The 23,970-nt window shown below is 42.2% G+C and overlaps 2 protein-coding genes across 4 annotated transcripts in view; one reads left to right on the forward strand and one right to left on the reverse strand.

Moving 5' to 3' along the window:
• Positions 1-3,875, forward strand: part of ext1c (exostoses (multiple) 1c) — a 75,561-nt gene extending 71,686 nt beyond the window's left edge. For 2 of the 3 annotated variants that reach the window (XM_029731482.1, XM_029731481.1), the window contains exons 5-12: positions 162-281; positions 688-820; positions 1,073-1,191; positions 1,318-1,413; positions 1,724-1,810; positions 1,909-2,069; positions 2,414-2,639; positions 3,289-3,875. In XM_029731482.1, coding sequence (XP_029587342.1) covers positions 162-281; positions 688-820; positions 1,073-1,191; positions 1,318-1,413; positions 1,724-1,810; positions 1,909-2,069; positions 2,414-2,639; positions 3,289-3,477 — 1,131 coding nt within the window. In that variant the 3' untranslated portion in view covers positions 3,478-3,875. The remainder of the gene's footprint in view (positions 1-161; positions 282-687; positions 821-1,072; positions 1,192-1,317; positions 1,414-1,723; positions 1,811-1,908; positions 2,070-2,413; positions 2,640-3,288) is intronic. The other variant, XM_029731483.1, reaches the window with a different exon arrangement.
• A 111-nt stretch (positions 3,876-3,986) lies between these two features.
• Positions 3,987-13,625, reverse strand: zgc:114119 (Med30 domain-containing protein). The gene is made up of 5 exons (XM_029731484.1): positions 12,869-13,625; positions 8,948-9,179; positions 5,397-5,555; positions 4,943-5,032; positions 3,987-4,810 (listed from the first exon to the last, which is right to left on the reverse strand). Exons 2-5 carry the CDS (start codon positions 9,170-9,172, stop codon positions 4,715-4,717), a joined length of 570 nt encoding a protein of 189 aa, XP_029587344.1. The 5' UTR covers positions 9,173-9,179; positions 12,869-13,625; the 3' UTR covers positions 3,987-4,714.
• Positions 13,626-23,970: the final 10,345 nt, after the last annotated feature.

Below are 23,970 nucleotides of genomic sequence, written 5' to 3' on the forward strand. Positions count from 1 at the left end.
TACATAGAAAAGAGAGCGCATAGCAGGCAAGGTCTATCTCGCTCACCTTTGCTCTCTCAACCCTCCTCTTTCTCAACTTGCACCCCCCCTCCTCTCCTCGCTCAACTTCCACCCTCCCTCTCTCTCTCTCCCTCCCTCCCTCGTCTTCCTCTCTCTCCCAGGTCCCGTCTACAGTGCGTGCGGTGGGAAATGAGCGGGTCCTAGCTCTGAGGCAGCGGACCCAGATGCTGTGGGAGGCTTACTTCTCCTCCGTTGACAAGATAGTCCTCACCACACTGGAGGTAGGTGATGAGTCCTGTTAATTAAGCACCAAACGGTAGAAAACGGACTGAAACAGTACCTGGCTATTGTCCAGTGCTTGTTTTTGTTTTCCGTTGCATTTTTTTGTCGTTGTTGCTGCGATGTGCTCTAATGAACATGACCCAGGAACTAAGAGAGAATGGATTCACCTCAGGTTCATTTGTATGGGACCGTTTTGGATTGGGTGTTTTGTTCTTATACTGGCACCAGCTGGTCAAAGTGAGGAAGTGCATGTACTTAAGATTGCTGTGTTTGTATTCTTGAGGTGATTACTTCAGTTTTACACACACAAAGTTGGCCAGCCCATATGGACATAGATAATTCAGGTTTGAACTAATGGGTTCATCAGGGCGTTCTCACCTTGTCATCGCTCTCTCTCTCTCTCAGATAATCAAAGACCGGGTGTTCTCCCACATCTCCAGAAATAAGTACATGTGGAACGCCTTACCAGGAGGCCTGCTCGCCCTGCCAGAGTACTCCACTCACTTGGCCCACTTCCCCTTCTACTACCTGAGCTTAGGTAGGGAACCACACCAGACTGGACCGGTTCAGACCTACCTGACTAGACTGGCTCATCCATATAATCATATCTCATCTATAGGGTCTCCTATGATAAAACAAAAATATATATTTCATAAAGTTTATAATCATTAGTATATAAAGCAAATGTAATATTTGTCTCCTACAGTAAATATGTTACTTTCAAATCTGAAACACTGTAGAAGGCAGATAGTAAAAGTAGAAACTCCTCCCTCCTCGTTCCTTCCTGCAGGGGTCAGTCCAGGTCAAGAGTTCACCGCCATCATCCATGCCGTCTCTCCATTGGTCTCCCAGTCTCAGCCAATCATGAAGCTGCTTCAGGTGGTCTCCAAGTCCAAATACTGTTCACAGGTGAGTGTGTTTTAGCGTGTTGGTGAACAAGAGGTCATAGGTAGCAAATAGACTGCTCCATATTGCTTCATTAAGCCTATTAACCCTTATACTTATTGTGTCACACTCTATTCCCTCCCCCTCTAGATCATCATCCTGTGGAACAGTGAGAAGCCGCCGCCCCACAGGAGTAAATGGCCACCCATGCCTGTCCCCCTCACTGTGACAGACGGCAGGAGGAAGGTGAGTGACAATGGCGTTGCCAAATCCCAAGTAAGGCTACAGGAGGGGCAGAATGACAGTCATTCCTGTCTGTCTACCCCCCATAACCACAAAACACACTGAATCTATGGGAGTAAAATCCTTCCTTTGTCACTGCTTGTCATTCACACATCCGTGACATTGACTCATCCTCTCTCTCCCCGTACCACAGACCTCAGTGGAGCGGACAGTGTCCCTGTCATTCCTTCATTTTCCCCCACACACAAACCAACCACTGTCAAACTTAACAAGGAATGGAAATGACCATCTCTCGATCCCCCTCTCTCTCCAGACCAGCAGTCGTTTCCTGCCCAACGTGGCCATAGAGACAGAGGCAGTGCTGAGTCTGGATGAAGATACAGTCCTGCTGACCAGTGAGGTATGACCTTCCTATACAACTATAAACTGTGGTAGAAAACACACACACACACACACACACACACACTACCCATGTAACTGTGTTCACTCTTCCCGCAGGTGAACTTTGCCTTCTTGGTGTGGAGGAGTTTTCCTGAGCGTATTGTGGGCTACCCCCCTAGGAGTCACTTCTGGGACCCGGCGAAGCATGCGTGGGGGTACACCTCCAAGTGGACTAACGAGTACTCCATCGTTCTGACGGGAGCAGCCTTCTACCACAGGTACTGTAACCATAGAATCCATAGGACGGGACTCCCCATTCAAGTTAACCAGGGTTAGAGGTTCCAAGCCCTTTCTATGGATTGTGTTTCTATGACTACCATCATGTACAGCTGATCAGTTGATCTACTGACACGCAACAGAAAAACATAGTAAACCAATTAAGATCATTAAACAGATGGTCTATGAGCCGTGGCTACTACTTGAGGTCACTTGAAGGCCTTACATTTTAGAAGAATGTATTTCCAGGCTTAATGTACAGTTCAATATCCCAACCAACAACTATTTCCTTGCCATTTTAGTGATCACCTTGTTATCTCTGACCCTTCCATTTCCTCTCCATCAGGTACTATCACTACCTGTTCTCCCACTACCTGCCCCCCTCACTGCGGGCGCTGGTGGACCGCACTTCCAACTGTGAGGACATCCTCATGAACTTCCTGGTTTCCTCCGTCACCCACCTGCCACCAATCAAAGTGGCCCAGAGGAAGCAGTACAAGGAGCTGCCCAGCCCACAGGTGAGGCGACACCCATCGATGGTGAATTTGACCAATGAGCTGCCCAGCCCACAGGTGAGGCCACTCCCATCAGCTGGATGTCTGACCAATGAGTTACTTATTGCTGTAGTTGTGATACTGTATATAAAGCATAATATTTCTCCAAAAAAGTTGGTTACATTACATTTTTCTCAAATTTTAAGATCAACCAATACCAGAATGACTTGATAGACCGCTTATTAACAAGGGTTAGACAGAGTTCAACCTGTTAGAGATGTATTTTTACACAACAATAATCATTAAATCCCTCGCCACAGATAGTTATTGCTGCGTAACAATAACTTGCCCCGGTTTATTTTTGTAAAGATCAGATCATCCCAGACCGTATGTCAGCCTGTATGTCACAGTGACGGTTATCTCGTCCTACTCTGTCAGACTGGAGATAGGAACAACCCTATTTGTATCAGACGTGAGATCAACTAGCCATCGTAATTGTAGCAGTTCCCTAGTTTTCTGACAGGCAATATACTGTACAACACCCTTATCAGCCTATAGATAAGATTGAGAAATTGTGACACCAGTAATTGTCTACGGTATACATTCCCACGGTAAACAGAACCATAATTCCATTTGTACATCCCTTCTGTACATTAATGTTGTGTGTGTACGACGACCTGGGTTTCAAACTCGCCCTCTTCTCTCTCCACATCTTTCATCCTCCTAGGGTACGAAGATGAGCGCTCCGTGGGCCAACCCAGAGCACTTTACCCAGAGACAGGAGTGTGTGAACAGCTTCGCCAGATGGTTCGGCTATATGCCCCTGGTCCACTCCCAGTTCCGCCTGGACCCCCTGCTCTTCAAGGACCAGGTGTCTGTCCTGCGCAAGAAGTACAAGGACCTGGAACGTGCGTGACAGGGACCGAGACAGAAACACTGTGTGGAGGCCTGGCGGTTCAATGTAGACAGACCCTGGTGATAAAAGGAGGGAGGGGACCTAAAGCTAAGAGAGACTCCGCCTCCAGGGGTCTGAGACAACAGGCTATTGGAGGAGTAAACATATGATGGAAGCCTTATGTCCTCTGTGATTGGTTCTCCATCGATGGGTGAATGAACACTTGAAGATGTCATTCACTCCCATTGCAGTTTGAATGGGACAGAATTTCATATCAAAGGAAGGCGCCGAGAGGACAGTTATTGGTGCAGTGAACTCCAGCTGGTGTATTTCTACAGTACATTGGCGAGTTGAGAATGTCGCACAGCGATTGGTTCATTTCACGTAACTGTCAGACCAATAAAAACAGTGCAAACGGCGGTATTCGACACACGTAGACTTCTGACATCACAAAGCATTACTTCAACTGCATTCACCAGACCCTTAAAAGTAACAAAAAGGCAAAGCAGACATTTCTCACAAAAAAAATCTGTTTTTCCAATGTATTTATTTTGTAGAAAAAGACTCCGTAACCTAGTGCTTTCTCCGAGATCCTGCGCAGTGTACAAAAATAGATTCACACGCTTGACACTTCCTCAGCATGCAAGGTTCTCAACCCTTAAGGTAAGCAGGTGGGTGTTGCCCAGCACTCAGGAAGCTAACCACAATAACAATGCTAAGACACACTCAGACCTGAGATAAATAGCTGCCAGTGGCTAAGTTGTGATGAGATCCCATTGTCTTCAACTCAGTTTACAGGTGACAGTCACTAGTTGGGACACAAAGAATAAGGGCAGGTTAAGCTGATACTAGATCAGCCTTTTGTGCACTGAGTGAACTTCACAACACTGAATTCAAGTTTATTTAGCTGGTCCTGAGTCAGTGCTTACCACTAAAAAAAAAAAGGCAGGAAATTCAACTGAGGCTTGGCAAGTTTGAACTCATATCGGAGTAAAAAAAAAGAAAAAAAAAAAGATACTGACAGCACAAAACATTTGTAGTAAAAACCGTTTAAGTAAACTCAGTTCATTCAATGTCTCTGAAAGCACCAAACTGTAAAGGTAGATCACCAAAAGCTTCTAGCGGTCTGTCTCACACAAGTACAACAATGGTTGGAGGTACTAGGGCCTAGAGTTTTATGGGTCAGGAAAAACCCATGGCCCCTAGTGGGAGGGCATCGTGAAGTGCAGTGAGGGAGAGGGTGAGTTCATCTGTGATGTCATTTCCTGAGTGTCAGCATGGCGTTGACATCCCATAACAGGTTCCTCATCTGGTCCATCAGAATCTTCATCTCCTGGTTTTTCTGCCTCATCTTCTGTGGGAGGGACCATGACACAGAACCCAATCAGAATCAAGGAAATCTAACATCTCTGTACTAACTATTGGTTGTCATCCAACAAACGATATTGAATCAGTGACATACAGACGAAGTGGACACGTCACAAACCTCCAGCACTTCTTGTCTGTCCTGGCTTACAGCCGGACTGCAGGGCTCTACTCTCACAGGGGCCATCTCCTCTCTTAAATATGGCACCAGCTGGAAAGACAGACATGTGATACACTAAGTTCATCACATCGTTGGCACACATCAAAACAACTACAGGACAATATACTGTCAAAGGTGACAAAGCACAGACAGACAGACAGAAAAACAGGTAGAGCTTGTGTATAGCCAGAAAGACAAAACGTGCCTGATTCACACTAGAGGGCCGACCCGAATCGTACTGTGCTGGCTCGGATATTTCATTTTTCACATGATCCATACCAGCATGGTTCCAGCAACTATGGTGAATGCATAACCAAGCCAGCCCAGTACAGCTTGGATAGGCTCAGTAGAGCGAAAGGGTAATGGAGGATTTTTTTTTATTTTTTATTTTTACATAGATTTAATTGAGCCCTACCTCTGAGGGTTCTTCCTGCAGGTCAGAGGTCATCTCCACACAGCGCTCGTAGAGAAGGCGGAGCTTGCGAAAAAGCAGAGCCAGCTGACGGAGGTGCTCCTGGAGTTTCCCGAAGCGGTCCTGATACACAGCCTGGCTCTGGGTCACCCCGTTAGGCAACTGATAGATGGGGAAAGAGGGGGGACAACCACAGAATGACGCTAACTAGTGTGTGTATCTTTTTGAACGGCAGTGTGTGTATGCATGTTTGTAATATACACACACACAATCAAAAGTTTGGGGTCACTTAAATTTCCATGTTTTTGAAAGAACAGCACATTTTTTGTCCATTAAAATAACATCAAGTTGACCAGTAATACAGTGTAGACATTGTTAATGTTGTCAATTACTTTTGTTGCTGGAAACGGCTGATATTTAATGGAATATCTACAGAGGCCCATTATCAGCAACCATCACTCCTGTGTTCCAATGGCACGTTGTGTTAGGTAATCCAAGTTTATCATTTTAAAAGGCTAATTGATCATTAGAAAACACTTTTGCAATTATGTTAGCACAGCTGAAAACTGTTGTCCTGATTAAAGAAGCAATAAAACTGGCCTTCTTTAGACTAGTTGAGTATCTGGAGCATCAGCATTTGTGGGTTCGATTACAGGCTCACAACGGCCAGAAACAAATAACTGTCTTCTGAAACTCATCAGGCTATTCTTGTTCTGAGAAATGAAGGCTATTCCATGTGAGAAATTGTACAAGATCTTCAGTTTCTTGGCAACGCTATGTACTACTCCCTTCACAGAACAGTGCAAACTGACTAACCAGAATAGAAAGAGGAGTGGGAGACCCCGGTGCACAACTGAGCAAGAGGGCAAGTATTAGAGTGTCTAGTTTGAGAAACAGAAGCCTCAAGTCCTCAACTGGCAGCTTCATTAAATAGTACCCACAAAACACCAGTCTCAACAGTAAAGAGTCAACTCCGGGATGCTGGCCTTCTAGGCAGAGTTGCAAAGAAAAAGCCATATCTCAGACTGGCCAATAAAAAGAAAAGATTAAGATGGGCAAAAGAACACAGATGCTGGACAGAGGAAGATTGGAAAAAAGTGTTATGGACAGACAAATCTAAGTTCGAGGTGTTCGGATCACAAAGAAGAACATTCGTGAGATGCAGAAAAAATTTAAAGATGCTGGAGGAGTGCTTGACGTCATCTGTCAAGCATGGTGGAGGCAATGTGATGGTCTGGGGGTGCTTTGGTGGTGGTAAAGTGGGAGATTTGTACAGGGTAAAGGGGATCTTGATGGCTAACACTCCATTTTGCAACGCCATGCCATACCCTGTGGACGGCGCTTAATTGGAGCCAATTTCCTCCTACAACAGAACAATGACCCAAAGCACAGCTCCAAACTATGCAAGAACTATTTAGGGAAGACCGTATGGTACGTAAGAATTGCCCATCAAGCCAATCCAACTTGTGGGAGGTGCTTCAGGAAGCATGGGGTGAAATCTCTTCAGATTACCTCAACAAATTGACAACTAGAATGCCAAAGGTCTGCAAGGCTGTAATTGCTGCAAATGGAGGATTCTTTGACGAAGGCAAAGTTTAAAGTACACAATTATTATTTCAATTAAAAATCATTATTTATAACCTTGTCAACGTCTTGACTATATTTCCTATTCATTTTTCAACTGATTTCATGTATGTTTTCATGGAAAACAAGGACATTTCTAAGTGACCCCAAACCTTTGAACGGTAGTGTGTGTATATATCACATACACACACTACCAGTCAAAAGTTTGAACAAACCTACTCATTCAAGGGTTTCTTTATTTTTATTATTTTCTACATTGTAGAATAATAGTTAAGACATCAAAACTATGAAATAACACACATGGAATCATGTAGTAACCAAGAAAGTTAAAACAAATATAGTTTATATTCTTCAAAGTAGCCACCCTTTGCCTTGATGACAACATTGCACACTTGGCATTCTCTCAACCAGTTTCACCTGGAATGCTTTTCCAACAGTCTTGACGGAGTTCCTACATATGCTGAGCATCGTTGGCTGCTTTTCCTTCACTCTGCGGTCCAACTCATCCCAAACCATCTCAATTGGTTTGAGGTCGGGTGATTGTGGATGCCGAGTCATCTGATGCAGCATTCCATCACTCTCCTTCTTGGTCAAATAGCCCTTACACAGCCTGGAGGTGTGTTCGGTCATTGTCCTGTTGAAAAACAAATGACAGTCCCACTAAGTGCAAACCAGATGGGATGGCGTATCGCTGCAGAATGCGGTGGCAGCCATGCTGGTTAAGTGTGCCTTGAATTCTAAATAAATCACACAGTGTCAGCAAACAAGGCACCCCCCACACCATCCCACCACCTCCTCCATGCTTCACGGTGGGAACAACACATGCGGAGATCATCCGTTCACTTTCTCTGCATCTCACAAAGACATGGCAGTTGGAACAAAAAATTGAATTTGGACTCAGACCAAAGGTCAGATTTCCACCGGTCTAATTTCCATTGCTCGTGTTTCTTGGCCCAAGCAAGTCTCTTCTTATTATTGGTGTCCTTTAGTAGTGGTTTCTATGCAGCAATTCGACCATGAAGGCCTGATTCACGGAGTCTCCTCTGAACAGTTGATGTTAAGATGTGTCTGTTACTTGAACTCTGTGAAGCATTTATTTGAGCTGCAATTTCTGAGGCTGGTAATTCTAATGAACTTGTTCTCTGCAGCAGAGGTAACTTGAGGTCTTCCTTTCCTGTGGCGGTCCTCATGAGAGCCAGTTCCATCGTAGCGTTTGGTTTTATCAACTGCATTTGAAGAAACTTTCAAAGTTCTTGAAATGTTCCACATTGACTGATCTTCATGTCTTAAAGTAATGATGGACTGTCGTTTTGCATTGTTTTTTGAGCTGTTCTTGCTATAATACAGACTTGGTATTTTACCAAATAGGGCTATCTTCTGTATACCACCCCTACCTTGTCACAACACAACTGATTGGCTGAAACGCATTAAGAACAAAATAAATTCCACAAATGTACTTTTAACAAGGCACACCTGTAATTGAAATGCATTCCAGGTGACTACCTCATGAAGCTGGTTGAGAGAATGCCAATTGTGTGCAAAGCTGTCATCAAAGCAAAGGATGGCTACTTTGAAGAATCTCAAATATAAAGTATATTTTTGGGGTTACTACATGATTCCATATGTGCAATTTCATAGTTTTGATGTCTTCACTATTATTCTACAATGTAGAAAATAATAAAAATAAAGAAAAACCCTTGAATGAGTAGGTGTGTCCAAACTTTTGACTGGTACTGTATTTATATATACACACTATAAACAGTATTATTTTGAATCTCTATGGGGGGACACACGATGAGACTGACAGACAGCGCATCATTCTTTAATTAACCATTTCATCAGGTGAAATATTTCTCCCCAAACCCCCATAACAGAAGACATTTAAATGAGACACGGATTTTAATACATATGACGTGAAAGCATAATGTATAAAATGTATGTGTCGAACCTTTGGGAAACACTGGCATTACCTGTGTGGCTCGTGTGATCTGGAAGATCTCCATGGTGCGTGTGACGATGTCCTGGACGGTCTCCTGGCCGATACGACAGAGGAACACAGGGGAGATCTCTCTCAGGGCTCCCTGAGGGAGCATGGGAGGCTGGCCGGGGCCTAAGCCTGGGGGCAGGTGGGACTGCTGCTGCTGGGAGAGCATACCAGCCAGACCAGGCCCCTTTTGAGGTAAGGGTGTAGCCATATGGGACCTAGGGAGGGGAAGAGGGACACAAAGGGGAGGAAGGGAATGGGGAGGGAGGTCAAAGGGCGAGAGGGGGTGTGGCACAATGGAGATCACAGGTAAGCAAGCACTCATTTGAAAAATTTGCACAAGAAGCTTTTATCAAATATAATAATCAAAAGGATACTGCTTTACTTAACAAAATATTTGTTAAACCAAGCTAAAGATATTTGGGGGAGGCATTAACCCGTGTGGCTCAGTTGGTAGAGCATGGCACTTGCAATGTCAAGGTTGTGGGTTTGATTCCCACGGGGGACCAGTTCAAAAAGTATGAAACTGTGGGATCTGGATAAGAGTGGTCTGCTATATGACTACGGGTATTTTCACACTTGGTCTCTTTCAGACAGTTCGCTTAATTATTGTGCACTGTTGGAACTCGGCCCCTCAAAAGAGCCACAAAAGCGAACCGAACTCAGACCACCTCTCGAGATGGTCTCAGTTTGGTTTGCTTTTGCAGCTCTTTTGAGGGTTCAGAGTTCCGTTCTGTTTCCTTTTTTAGGGCAATTAGAACACAAAGCTCCCCAGGTTCACTTGTCATTATTCCCGCACCACACACTAGACTACTGCAACACCGTTTCCCCTGCCATAGCCCCTCACACTAGACTACTGCAACACCGTTTCCCCTGCCATAGCCCCTCACACTAGACTACTGCAACACCGTTTCCCCTGCCATAGCCCCTCACACTAGACTACTGCAACACCGTTTCCCCTGCCATAGCCCCTCACACTAGACTACTGCAACACCGTTTCCCCTGCCATAGCCCCTCACACTAGGCTACTGCAACACCGTTTCCCCTGCCATAGCTCCTCACATTGGTGCCACAAAAAAAGAGAGAAAATTATGATGAGCAATGTTGCAGAAAAAAAACATGATTAGCAATTGTCAGGGATGCACAGAAATTCTAAAATGCAAGGAGTTTTCAGTTCAGATTATTTGTTTGCAATATGTGATCTATAGGCTAAGAGAGCTTCATAAGCTGTTTATTCAATTGTGGGGGTTGAATAGTGTGAAAAGAGAACATATTTGGTGAGAATCACAACATAGGGTACAAAATCCATTTCAGCTCTTAAAACCTGTTTGGGATAGGGGGCAGTATTTTCACGGCCGGATAAAAAACGTACCCGATTTAAACTGGTTACTACTCTTGCCCAGAAACGAGAATATGCATATTATTAGTAGATTTGGATAGAAAACACTCTAAAGTTTCTAAAACTGTTTGAATGGTGTCTGTGAGTATAACAGAACTCATATGGCAGGCAAAACCCTGAGAAGATTCCCAGCAGGAAGTGCCCTGTTTGACAATTTGTAGTCCTTCTGTTGCATCTCTATCGAAATAACAGCATCTGTGCTGTTACGTGACACTTTCTAAGGCTTCCATTGGCTCTCTAAAGCGTTCAGAAAGCGGAATGACGTGTCTCCTGTCTCTGGGCAAAGTACAGCAGCAGAGTTTGTAAGTGGCCTGCCTGGGGACAGTGAGACTGAGATGCGCGTTCAAGAGACTTCTCAATTTTTTTCTTTCACTCTGAAGGAATACGTTGTCCGGTTGGAATATTATCGCTATTTTATGAGAAAAATAGCATAAAAATTGATTTTAAACAGCGTTTGACATGCTTCTAAGTCCAGTAATGGAATATTTTGACATTTTTTGTCACGAAATGCGCTCGCGCGTTACCCTTCGGATAGTGACCTGACCGCACGAACAAAACGGAGGTATTTGGATATAACTATGGATTATTTGGAACCAAAACAACATTTGTTGTTGAAGTAGAAGTCCTGGGAGTGCATTCTGACGAAGAACAGCAAAGGTAATCCAATTTTTCTAATAGTAATTCTGAGTTTAGGTTGCCCCAAACTTGGTGGGTGTCAAATTAGCTAGCCTGTGATGGCCGAGCTATGTACTCAGAATATTGCAAAATGTGCTTTCGCCGAAAAGCTATTTTAAAATCTGACAGCGTTTGCATAAAGGAGTTCTGTATCTATAATTCTTAAAATAATTGTTATGTATTTTGTCAACGTTTATCATGAGTAATTTAGTAAATTCACCGGAAGTTTTCGGTGGGTATGCTAGTTCTGAACATCACATGCTAATGTAAAAAGTTGGTTTTTGATATAAATATGAACTAGATTGAACAAAACATGCATGTATTGTATAACATAATGTCCTAGGAGTGTCATCTGAGGAAGATCATCAAAGATTAGTGCTGCATTTAGCTGTGGTTTTGGTTTTTGTGACATATATGCTTGCTTTGAAAATGGCTGTGTGATTATTTTTGGCTGGGTACTCTCCTGACAATCTAATGTTTTGCTTTCGCTGTAAAGCCTTTTTGAAATCGGACAACGTGGTTAGATTAACAAGAGTTATCTTTCAAATGGTGAAAAATAGTCATATGTTTGAGAAATTGAAGTTATAGCATTTTTTAGGTATTTGTATTTTGCGCCACGCGATTCCACTGGCTTCTATGGGCTTGGTTGGACGCTAAGTCCAACCAAGCCCATAGAAGTTAAAGGGACGGTAGCCTACATTGGGTGTACAATTTTCAATAACAGCATTATTTAATCTGCAATTATTCTTCTGCTATTTACTCTGTTACCAATAATATCTACAAGTTAAAAGTATCTTCTGATTACAATTATTATGATTCATCTTTTAACTAAATGCAATCGATTAGCTTTCAAAATGTAAGTAGGTATATGGTATATCTAGCTGTCCAATAACACATTCTGACGGAATGGCTTGTCCTGCACTTTGTAAAAACCTAGTGTATTGAGTGAATGTTGGGAAAAAAAGATCTTGGTTCCTTTCTAAACAGAGCAATGTGAATGCAAAGATGACTCGGATCACAAAATAGGCAAAGTGAACTGGCAAAAGAGTTGAGTCCTCATTTAAAGGCAAGGTCAGCTTGAATACAAAGAGAACAGCTCTTTAGCTTTTTTTTGTTACCAGAGTTCACTTTAAAGAGGACTGAGAACAGTTATTTTATAGAGGACTATGTCAATGTAATTAAAAGCACCTTTGTTATGCAAGCTACTAATTTTCTAGCCCAGTAATAAACTAAATGAGCTTAATGTTACTCATTATGATCCAAGGACCATGCATGTTCTGTTTAAAGGAGAATTGGCTCTGGAAGCCAAAACAGCCAAATTCTCCATCTACACGTGAATCGATTATCAAATGCGGTACTGTTTCTAGAAACATATAACCCTGTGCTTTCATATCACATCAAAAAATAAATCTCACAAATTCAAAATACACACCGTTTAAACTTTTTTTTTAATGATATGCGCGGAGAGGGGGGGGTCATTAAGGAACGTTAGAAGGCGGGGGGGGCGTTCCTGCCGATTGGCTGCAAATGCACACTATTGAGTACCGAAGACGACTTAGTTCAACGACTCCTATGTGTAAAGTCATGGGACAGAGGGCTACTAAGCTAACGTTAGCTAGTTATTCACGAAATAGAAACGTGTGTAAATTAGTTGCATATCAAAGAAAATCTTGAACTGTCTAGACTTGGATAGCGTCGAGTCCCGCCTAGCTATATTAAACAAGCGGAGTGATTGTTATGTTAGCCATAGCTAGCTATTTAACGTGTTAGCTTGCTAAAGGATGAATGAAATACTATGAATCATGCTATTGGAATAAAAATACATGAACTTACGGTGTAAAATGGTGTCCTTACAATTGTCAGCTGTGATTTATCGTAGCTACGTGTCTGGTTTATTTGTAAATGTGTTGTTCCGACGACTCAACAACCTCTTTCAAACAAGACGACCGCGTTAGCTTGTCAAACACGTCACTTCCGGCTTCTGTGGCACTGCAGTAGTACATTTATCCACTAGGGGATAGTAAAAGCATAGGGAGCAACGATGGGAGTGACAGTCCCATATTTTGAATTTAAGGCAAACCATAATAAATCACAATTCACAAGCTCAGAATTGTCCTACAACAAAATGTGTCATCTCATTCAATAAGACAGTGGAATAAAGACATATACACTTAAATTCAGCAGTACTATCCGCAAATAAAATGATTATTCTATTAATGTCACAAGTTATAGCACATATCCCATTACTTTGGCCCTAAACGATCCTACACCAGGCCCATCTGCCTGGGAGGAAGGAACCCCTTTCTCAAAACTTCCTGTAGATCTTCTTGACGAAAATATCTCACATCCAAATATTTCTCTGCTGCTGCAACTACATAATCTATCTTCTGTGATTTTCCACTCTATCAGTGCAGTGCAGTTGATCACCATAGCTATAAACGCAAGAAATGCAACTTTACTAAAGCTCATCCTCTCTGGCTTGCTCCCCTCAGGCATACTCATTGGGGGCCTCCCAGTCGACTCACTCACCCTTGGGCTATCCTCTACTCTCTTCACTGCCTCAGCATAGGAAACTTTCTGCCCTACTCAAACTCTGGCAATCTCAACCGCTCTCTCTCTCTCTCTCTCTCTCACAGGGCACTTCGGATCCCCAGCTGCATGGGCACCCCCACAGTTGACACACAGTGCTTTCTCTATCCCAACTGTACACTCCCTCTGACTATGCACTCCTGCACCTTTCTCACATCATGGGATCTCTCTTCTACACACTGCTGCAACATGTCCGAATCCTTGGCACCTAAAGCACCAAAGTAGATGCCCTAACTGACTTGCCAAAACTATAGTTTGTTAACAAGAAATTTGTGGAGTGATTGAAAAACTAGTTTTAACGGTCTCCAACCTAAGTATGTAAACTTCCGACTTCAACTGTACTTACAGTTGAAGTCGGAAGTTTACATACACTAACCTACACATCTACTTTGTGCATTACACAAGGAATTTTCCAGCAATTGTTTACAGACAGATTATTTCACTTATAATTCACAGTATCACAATTCCAGTGGGTCAGAAGTTTATATACACTAAGTTGACTGTGCCTTTAAATAGCTTGGAAAATTCCAGAAATTATGTCATGGCTTTAGAAGCTTCTGATAGGCTAATTGACATAATTTGAGTCAATTGGAGGTGTACCTGTGGATGTATTTCAAGGCCTACCTTCAAGCTCAGTGCCTCTTTGCTTGACATCATGGGAAAATCTAAAGAAATCAGCCAAGACCTCAGAAAAAATTGTAGACCTCCACAAGTCTGGTTCATCCTTGGGAGCAATTTCCAAATGCCTGAAGGTACCATGTTCATCTGTACAAACAATAGTACGCAAGTATAAACACCTATGGACAACGCAGCTGTCATACCGCTCAGGAAGGAGACTCATTCTGTCTCCTAGAGATGAACGTATTTTGGTGCGAAAAGTGCAAATCAATCCCAGAACAACAGCAAAGGTCCTTGTGAAGATGCTGGAGGAAACAGGTACAAAGGTATCTATATCCACAGTAAATCGAGTCCTATATCGACATAACATGAAAGGCCGCTCAGCAAGGAAGAAGCCACTGCTCCAAAACTGCCATAAAAAAGCCAGACTACGGTTTGCAACTGCACATGGGGACAAAGATTGTACTTTTTGGAGAAATGTCCTCTGGTCTGAAACAAAAATAGAACTGTTTGGCCATAATGACCATCGTTATGTTTGGAGGAAAAAGGGGGAGGCTTGCAAGCTGAAGAACACCATCCCAACCGTGAAGCACGGGGGTGGCAGCATCATGTTGTGGGGGTGCTTTGTTGCAGGAGGGAGTGGTGCACTTCACAAAATAGATGGCATCATGAGGAAGGAAAATTATGTGGATATATTGAAGCAACATCTCAAGACATCAGTCGGGAAGTTAAAACTTGGTCGCAAATGGGTCTTCCAAATGGACAATGACCCCAAGCATACTTCCAAAGTTGTGGCAAAATGGCTTAAGGACAACAAAGTCGAGGTATTGGAGTGGCCATCAAAAAGCCTTGACCTCAATCCTATAGAAAATGTGTGGGCAGAACTGAAAAAGCATGTGCGAGCAAGGAGGCCTACAAACCTGACTCAGTTACACCAGGTCTGTCAGAGGAATGGGCCAAAATTCACCCAAATTATTGTGGGAAGCTTGTGGAAGGCTACCCAAAACATTTGACCCAAGTTAAACAATTTAATGGCAATGCTACCAAATACTAATTGAGTGTATGTAAACTTCTGACCCACTGGGAATGTGATGAAAGAAGTAAAAGCTGAAATAAATCCTTCTCTCAACTATTATTCTGACATTTCACATTCTTAAAATAAGGTGGTGATCCTAACTGACCTAAAACAGGGAACTTTTACTAGGATTAAATGTCATGAATTGTGAAAAACTGAGTTTAAATGTATTTGGCTAAGGTGTATGTAAACTTCTGACTTCAAATACATTCTCAAAATAAAATAGAACTTGTTTTACTTTTTACTTCTTTAGATTTAACTATAGTGGCTGCAAGTACAATAGAGAAACCATTGCAAGTGCGCAGAAAGTGTTCACAGTGACTATAAACAGATTACCTTCGGCCATCAGAATTGCAACCAATGCTCCTTATAGGGACACATCATTGCACTCCATACTCCTCTGTAAACTGGTCATCTCTGTATGCCCGTCGCAAGACCCACTGGTTGATGCTTATTTATAAAACCCTCTTAGGCCTCACTCCCCCCTATCTGAGATACCTACGGCAGCCCTCATCCTCCACATACAACACCTGTTCTGCCAGTCACGTTATGTTAAAGGTCCCCAAAGTAAACACATCCCTGGGCCGCTCCTTTTTTCAGTTCGCTGCAGCTAGCGACTGGAACGAGCTGCAACAAACACTCAAACTGGACAGTTTTATCTCCATCTCTTAATTTAAAGACTCAATCATGGACACTCTTACTGACAAAAAGGCATTTGCATTGTGTCCCGCCACCCACCAACCCCTCTTACTGCTACTCTCTGTTTATCATATATGCATAGTCACTTTAACCATATTTACATGTACATACTACCTCAATCAGCCTGACTAACCGGTGTCTGTATGTAGCCTCGCTACTTTTATAGCCTCGCTACTGTTATTTTTCACTCTTTTTTACTGTTGTTTTTATTTCTTTACTTACCTATTGTTCACCTAATACCCTTTTTGCACTGTTGGTTTGAGCCTGTAAGTAAGCACGTGCGCCGAATACACCTGTTGTATTCGGCGCACGTGACAAGTAAACTTTGATTTGACTTGACAGTTGTGGCTGCTTCGGGTGATGTATTGTTGTCTCTACCTTCTTGCCCTTTGTGCTGTTGTCTGTGCCCAATAATGTTTGTAAGATGTCTTGTGCTGCTACCATGTTGTGCTGCTGCCATGTTGTGTTGCTGCCGTGCTATGTTGTTGTCTTAGGTCTCTCTTTATGTAGTGTTATGGTGTCTCTCTTGTCATAATGTGTGTTTTGTCCTATATTTTTCTTTAATTTTTAATCCCAGCCCAGCCTTTTGCCTTTTGGTAGGCCGCCATTGTAAATAATAATTTGTCCTTAACTGACTTGCCCAGTTCAATAAAAAATAAACCTTGTTAGTAACAATAGTTAGCCATGCAAATCAGCACTTTAAAAGGCAGAATTTGCTTTTGACCTGCCCCACCACTCTCATGGTTTGCAGGAACTTGTGCACGCTAATCACATGAACACATTTTGAGAATGCTTCAAGTGATATTGTTTGTATTTCACTTGAGTTCATGCACCATATCTTTGTAAAAGGAGCTCTACCACACCTTTAGGGAAGTTTTAGGGCTTGTTCATGAGAAAGCGAAACTTACTCCAAGCAATCTGCCACATCTAAGACAAACAAACCAATATGATCCTATTCAATTAACAATTTACTTATTGCCGTTGGCATTTTTCCATATTTCTTTATGTTTTTTTCACAAGGTGAAGTTGTGTTTATGGAAGAAACAAAACTTAGTTTTCCAATCCCTCCCTCCTCTCTACCTCTTATCTTCTTTCTGCATTTCACTGCGTCAGAGCAAAGAGCAGTACATTGTTTTAATTAGCTAGATTCTGATAGCTTTATTGACATGATAAACCTGCCAATCATACACTGTAAATAGGAGCGTGTAGGGCAGAGAATCAAAAATATAACATAGATGTAGACAGTAGCATACTACAATTTTACCCATTTACTCAAAAAGAAGGCATTTCAAATTAGCACCATGATCTACACTAACACTACCTACATGTACATATTACCTCAATTACCTCGACTAACCGGTGCCCCCACACATTGACTCTGTACCGGTACCCCCTGTATATAGCCTCGTTATTGTTATTTTACTGCTGCGGTTTAATTATTTGTTACTTTTATTTTCTATTTATCTATTTTTTACTTAGCACTTATTTTTCTTAAAACTGCCTTGTTGGTTAAGGGCTTGTAAGTAAGTATTTCACTGTAAGATCTACACCTGTTGTATTAGGCGCATGTGACAAGTACAATATTATTTGGTTTGATTTGAAGACCCCTGTTAACATGCCCCAAATATCATGCATATTAATTAAGAGAGTGGGAGTTTAAACTTGGTTTGGTCCATGGAGAAATCATACAACTCATTTCCCTCCATTTCTCACCTGTCGCGGTGGAACACCCAACTGCCCCAAGGACACAGCAGAGTCAAAGAGGGAAATGCCTTTTTTTCCGGTAACACCCTGTACTTACACCGAGTGTGAAGGCACTGTTGGACAATGCAAAGGATTTGTAGGAGATCCTTATCACCTGCCTTATCATCCCACACATTTCCTGTTGTAGGCCCCTTTTATGTCCATGAGAGAGATAAGCCAAGGCTCCTATCATAGTAGAAGCAATAATTGTAGCAATCGAAATAGCCACTGGTGCTACTACTGATACAGTAGATCTCTAATGGGCTTTAAAGTGACTATGCATAGATAATAAACAGAGAGTAGCAGCAGCGTAAAAGAGGGGTCTGGGTAGCCCTTTGACTAGCTGTTCAGGAGTCTTATGGCTTGGAGGTAGAAGCTGCTAAGAAGCCTTTTGGACATAGACTTGGCGCTCCGGTACCGCTTGCCGTGCGGTAGCAGAGAGAACAGTCTATGACTAGGGTGGCTGGAGTCTTTGACACTTTTTAGGGCCTTCCTCTGACATCACTTGGTTTAGAGTTCCTGGATGGCAGGAAGCTTGGCCCGTGCTACCCTCTGTAGTGCCTTGCGGTCGGAGGTGGAGCAGTTGCCATACTGGGCAGTGATGCAACCAGTCAGGATGCTTTCGATGGTGCAGCTGTAGAACCTTTTGAGGATCTGAGGACCCATGCCATATCTTTTCAGTCTCCTGAGGGGGAATAGGCTTTGTCGTTCCCTCTTCACGACTGTCTTAGTGTGTTTGGACCATGATAGTTCGTTGGTGATGTCGACACCAAGGAACTTGAAGCTTTCAACCTGCTCCACTACAGCCCCGTCGATGAGAATGGGGATGTGCTTGGTTCTCCTTTTCCTGTAGTCGACAATCATCTCCTTTCTCTTGATCACGTTGAGGGAGAGGTTATTATCCTGGCACCACGCGACCAGGTCTCTGACCTCCTCCCTATAGACCGTCTCATCGATGTCGGTGATCAGGCCTACCACTGTTGTGTCATCGGCAAAATGGATGATGGTGTTGGAGTCGGGCCTGGCCATGCAGTCATGAGTGAACAGGGAGTACAGGAGGGGACTGAGCACGCACCCCTGACTGGCCCCGTGTTGAGGATCAGCGTGGCGGATGTGTTGTTACCTACCCTTACCACCTGGGGGCAGCCCTTCAGGAAGTCCAGGATCCAGTTGCAGAGGAAGGTGTTAAGTCCCAGGGTCCTTAGCTTAGTGATGAGCTTTGAGGGCACTATGGTGTTGAACGCTGAGCTGTAGTAAAATGAATAGCATTCTCACATAGGTCTTCCTTTTGTCCAGGTGAGAAAGGACAGTGTTGAGTGCAATAAATCAAATCAAAATCAAATAACATTTTATTTGACCAACAATTAAGTTTTAAGAAAAGTAAAAGTAAAAGAAAAGTATCTCTTATTAAAAAAAGTAAGAGATAAAAATAACAAATAATTAAAAGCAGCAGTAAAAGAACAATAACGGGGCTATATACAAGGGGTACCGGTACAGAGTCAATGTGTGGGGGCACCGGTGTCAAGGTAATTGAAGAGATTGCATCATCTGTGGATCTGTTGGGGCAGTATGCAAATTGGAGTGGGTTTATGGTTTCTGGGATGATGGTGTTGATGTGAGCCATGACCAGCCTTTCAAAGCACTTCATGGCTACAGACGTGAGTGCTACGAGTCGGTAGTCATTTAGGCATGTTACCTTAGTGTTCTTGGGCACAGGGACTATGGTTGTCTGCTTGAAACATGTTGATATTACAGACTCAGTCAGGGACAGGTTGAAAATGTCAGTGAAGACACTTCCCAATTGGTCAGCGCATGCTCGGAGTACACGTCCTGGTAATCCATCTGGCCCTGCGGTCTTGTGAATGTTGACCTGTTTAAAGGTCTTACTCACATCGGCTACGGAGAGCATGATCATACAGTCGTCTGGAAGAGCTGGTGCTCTCATGCATGTTTCAGTGTTACTTGCATCGAAGCGAGCATAGAAGCAATTTGGCTTGTCTGTTAGGCTCGTGTCACTGGGCAGCTCGCGGCTGTGCTTCCCTTTGTAGTCTAACAGTTTGCAAGCCCTGCCACATCCAACGAGCGACAGGAGCGTTGTAGTACGATTCAATCTTAGTCCTGTATTGACGCTTTGCCTGTTTGATTGTTCGTCGGAGGGCATAGCGGGATTTCTTATAAGCTTCCGGGTTAGAGTCCTGCTCCTTGAAAGCGGCAACTCTACCCTTTAGCTCAGTGTGGATGTTGCCTGTAATTCATGGCTTCTGGTTGGGGTATGTACGTACGGTCACTTGGGACGACATCATCGATGCACTTATTGATGAAGCCAATGACTGATGTGATGTACTCCTCAATGCCATCAGAAGAATCACGGAACATACTCCAGTTTGTGCTAGTAAATCAGTCCTGTAGCTTAGCATCTGCTTCATGTGACCACTTTTTTATTGACCGAGTCACTTTTGCTTCCTGCTTTAGTTTTTGCATGTAAGCAGCAATCAGGAGGAAAGAATTATGGTCAGATTTGCCAAATGGAGGGTGAGGGAGAGCTTTGTATGCGTCTCTGTGTGTATCCCATTAGCGGGGTCGATATGACGAGAGCCAGTGAAAGTGCACGGTGGCAAATTCAAAACAACAAAAATCTCATTATTAAAATGTCTCAAACATCCAAGTATTATACACCATTTTAAAGATAAGATTCTCCTTAATCTAACCACATTGTCTGATTTCAAAAAGGCTTTACGGCGAAAGCAAAACATTAGATTATGTTAGGACAGCACCTAAACAAGAAAAACCACACAGCCATTTTCCAAGCAAGGAGAGGCATCACAAAAACCAGAAAGTCAGCTAAAATTAATTACTAACCTTTGATGATCTTCATCAGATGACACTCCCAGGACTCAATGTTACAAAATACATGTATGTTTTGTTTGATAAAGTTCATATTTATATCCATAAACCCCATTTTACATTGGCGCGTGATGTTCAGAAAATGTATTCCCACCAAAATATCCGGTGAATGAGCACATCAATTTACAAAAATACTCATCATAAACGTTGAGAAAATGTACAACAGTTATTGAAAGAATTATAGATATACTACTCCTTAATGCAACCGCTGTGTCAGATTTTAAAATAGCTTTTCGGCGAAGCACATTTTTCAATATTCTGAGTACAGAGCTCAACCATCAAAGGAAGCTATACAGATACCAGCAAAGTTCTGGAGTCAACTAAACTAAGAATTAGTATTATAAATCTTCCCTTACCTTTGCTGATCTTGGTCGGAATGCACTACCAGGACCTCTACTTCCACAAGAAATGTTATTTTTGTTCGAAATACTCCATATTTATGTCCAAATACCTCAGTTTTGTTCGTGCGTACAGATCACTATCCAAAGGCATAACGCGTGAGCGTAAAACAAGATACAAAAAGTCAAATAGTTCCACCATTCATAGAAACATGTCAAACGATGTTTACAATCAATCCTTAGGGTCTTTTTTAACATAAAACGTCGATAATATTCCAACCGGACAATAGCGTATTCATTACAAAGGAAAAAGAAGGAGAGGAGCGCCAACGTGCCTGCGCAGTAAACAACTCACTGGTCCCAGGCAGTCCACTGATAGACTGAGCTCCAATTCTCTGCCCAGTAACAGGAGACGCATGAAACAAGTTTCTAAAGGCTGTTGACAGCCAATGGAAGCCTTAGGAAGTGCAAAATGACCCCACAGACACTGTAGTTTGAACAGGGATTAGATAGAAAAACTACAAATCACTTCCTGGTTGGATTTTTTCTCACGTTTTTGCCTGCCATATGGGTTCTGTTATACTCACAGACATCATTCAAACAGTTTTAGAAACTTCAGAGTGTTTTCTATCCAAATCCACTAATAATATGCATATCGTAGTTTCTGGGAGTGAGTAGGAGGCAGTTTACTCTGGGCATGTCAGTCATCCAAGCGACTCAATACTGCCACCATCCATAAGAAGTTTTAACATGCTGGTAGAAATGAGGTAAAACTGATTTAAGTTATGGCTGTATACAGCTCATTGAGTACGGTCTTAGTGCCATCATCGGTTTGTGTTGGTAAATAGACAGCTACAAAAAATATAGATGAAAAGTCCCTTGGTAAATAGTGTGGTCTATAGCTTATAGCTTATAGCTTATCATGAGGTACTCTATCTAAGGCAAGCAAAACCTTGAGACTTCCTTAGAATTCATGCACCAGCTGTTGTTTACAAGTATACATAGACCGCCACCCTTTGTCTTACCAGAGGCCGCTGTTCTATCCTGCCAAAAAAGCGTAAAACCCGCCAGCTGTATGTTATTCATGTCGTCGTTCAGCCACGACTCGGTGAAACATAAGATATTACAGTTTTGAATGTCCCGTTGGTAGGATATACGTGATCGTAGTTAGTCTATTTTATTATCCATTGATTGTACATTGGCTAATAGGACCGATGGTAAAGGGAGATTACCCACTCACCGTCGGATCTTTACCAGGCACACAGACCTTCGTCCCCCGATATCTCTGTCTCTTTCTCCTGCGAATGATGGGGATGAGGGCCTTGTCGGGTGTCTGAAGTAAATCCTTCCCATCCAACTCGTTAAAGAACAAGTATTCCTACAGTACGGGGTGAGTAATCTCTGTCCTGATATCTAGAAGCTCTTTTTGGTTAGAAGACTCGGTGGCAGAAACATTATGTACAAAATAAGTTATAAATAACGTGAAAAAATACACACAATAGCACAATTGGTTAGGGGATCGTAAAATGGCAGCCATCTACTCCGGCGCTAGTTTGTACCACTCTCATTGGTTTCTAGCAGTGGTGGAAAAAGTACTCAATTGTCATACTTGAGTAAAAGTGAAGATACCTTAATAGAAAATGACTCAAGTAAAAGTAAAATTCACCTAGTAAAACATTAGAGTAAAAGTCTAAAAGTATCAAAAGTAAAAATCATTTCAACTTCCTTATATTAGGCAAACCAGACAATTGTTAACTTTTTTATTATTATTTATGGATAGCCAGGGGCATACTCCAACACTCAGACATAATTTACAAACGAAGCATTTGTGTTTAGTGAATTGGCCAGATCAGAGGCTGTAGGGATGACCAGTGATGTTCTCTTGATAAGTGTGTGAATTGGACCATTTTCCTATCAAAATGTAACAAGTACTTTTGGGTGTCAGGGGAAATTTATGGAGTAAAAAGTAAATTATTTTTGTTAGGAATGTAGTGAAATAAGAGTAAAAGTTGCCATAAATATAAATAGTAAAGTAAAGTACAGTACATATCCCCCCAAAAAACTACTTAAGTAGTACTTTACACCACTGGTTTCCAGTCAAACAATTCTAATGTTAAACTGTGACTAAGGACACAAGTCTTGAGTTGTTGACTTTCCAGGTACTTAGACTATACTCGACTGTAGGTGACATGTTTCTTATCAGTGCGAAACATTACAAAAGCGAGGACATATCCTGAAGAACTTCCTGCTTATCCAAGCCTGAAACTATATTTAATGCATAGTAAGGAGAGTTATTGGTCAGGAGCGACGTTCAGTTTGCCAAGTCACAGTTCATTTCATGTCAACCTCTTCTTTTTACAAAAAAACCCCAGATAACATTATGCACATGTCTAATGATGTTTTGACGAGAATTAAGTTACTATCTTTGCTATGATTGTGGCTTTTTGTTTCTTCTTGAGGTCAAAATGATCCCAATTGGTAGTCCATGTATGTAAAATATGTTGGTAGTGTAGTTCTAAAATATGATGCTTTTAAAATAATACATAACATTCTAATCGTAAGTTGCTCTGGATAAGAGTGTCTGCTAAATTACTTAAAGGTACATTTTGAAATTTTGAAAATGCCTCAAGTCATATTTGTTTGTATTTCATGTGAGTTCCTGCAGCATGTCCATGTAGAGGGAACTCTAGTGCCACACCTTTAGGGAAGCTTTAGGGATTGTTCTTGATTAAACGAAACTTAGATCTAACAGATTAGAGTAAGACAAACCAACCAATCTTTATGACTCTATTAAGTTAACAATGTACTTGTTGCATTATCATTTGGCATTTTCTTCCTTTTTGCTGTTTTTTTTCACATGGTGAAGTTTCATATATGGAAGAAACAAAACTTAATGTACCAATCCCTCCCCTCCTCTCTACCAGAGCAAAGAGCAGAAATTGTTTCAATTACAGTAGATTCTGATAGCG

The sequence above is a fragment of the Salmo trutta genome, chromosome 34, assembly GCF_901001165.1.
Source record: "Salmo trutta chromosome 34, fSalTru1.1, whole genome shotgun sequence".
In the NCBI taxonomy this organism is placed as follows: domain Eukaryota; kingdom Metazoa; phylum Chordata; class Actinopteri; order Salmoniformes; family Salmonidae; genus Salmo; species Salmo trutta.

Excerpts from the sequence above, each read along its gene's own strand:
- zgc:114119 (XM_029731484.1), bottom strand. The coding sequence starts at position 9,172 with ATGGCTACACCCTTACCTCAAAAGGGGCCTGGTCTGGCTGGTATGCTC. Across the intron at positions 5,556-8,947 it reads AGATCACACGAGCCACACAG|TTGCCTAACGGGGTGACCCA; the intron begins GTAATGCCAGTG and ends CCCATCTATCAG. Across the intron at positions 4,811-4,942 it reads ACAGACAAGAAGTGCTGGAG|AAGATGAGGCAGAAAAACCA; the intron begins GTTTGTGACGTG and ends TCCCTCCCACAG.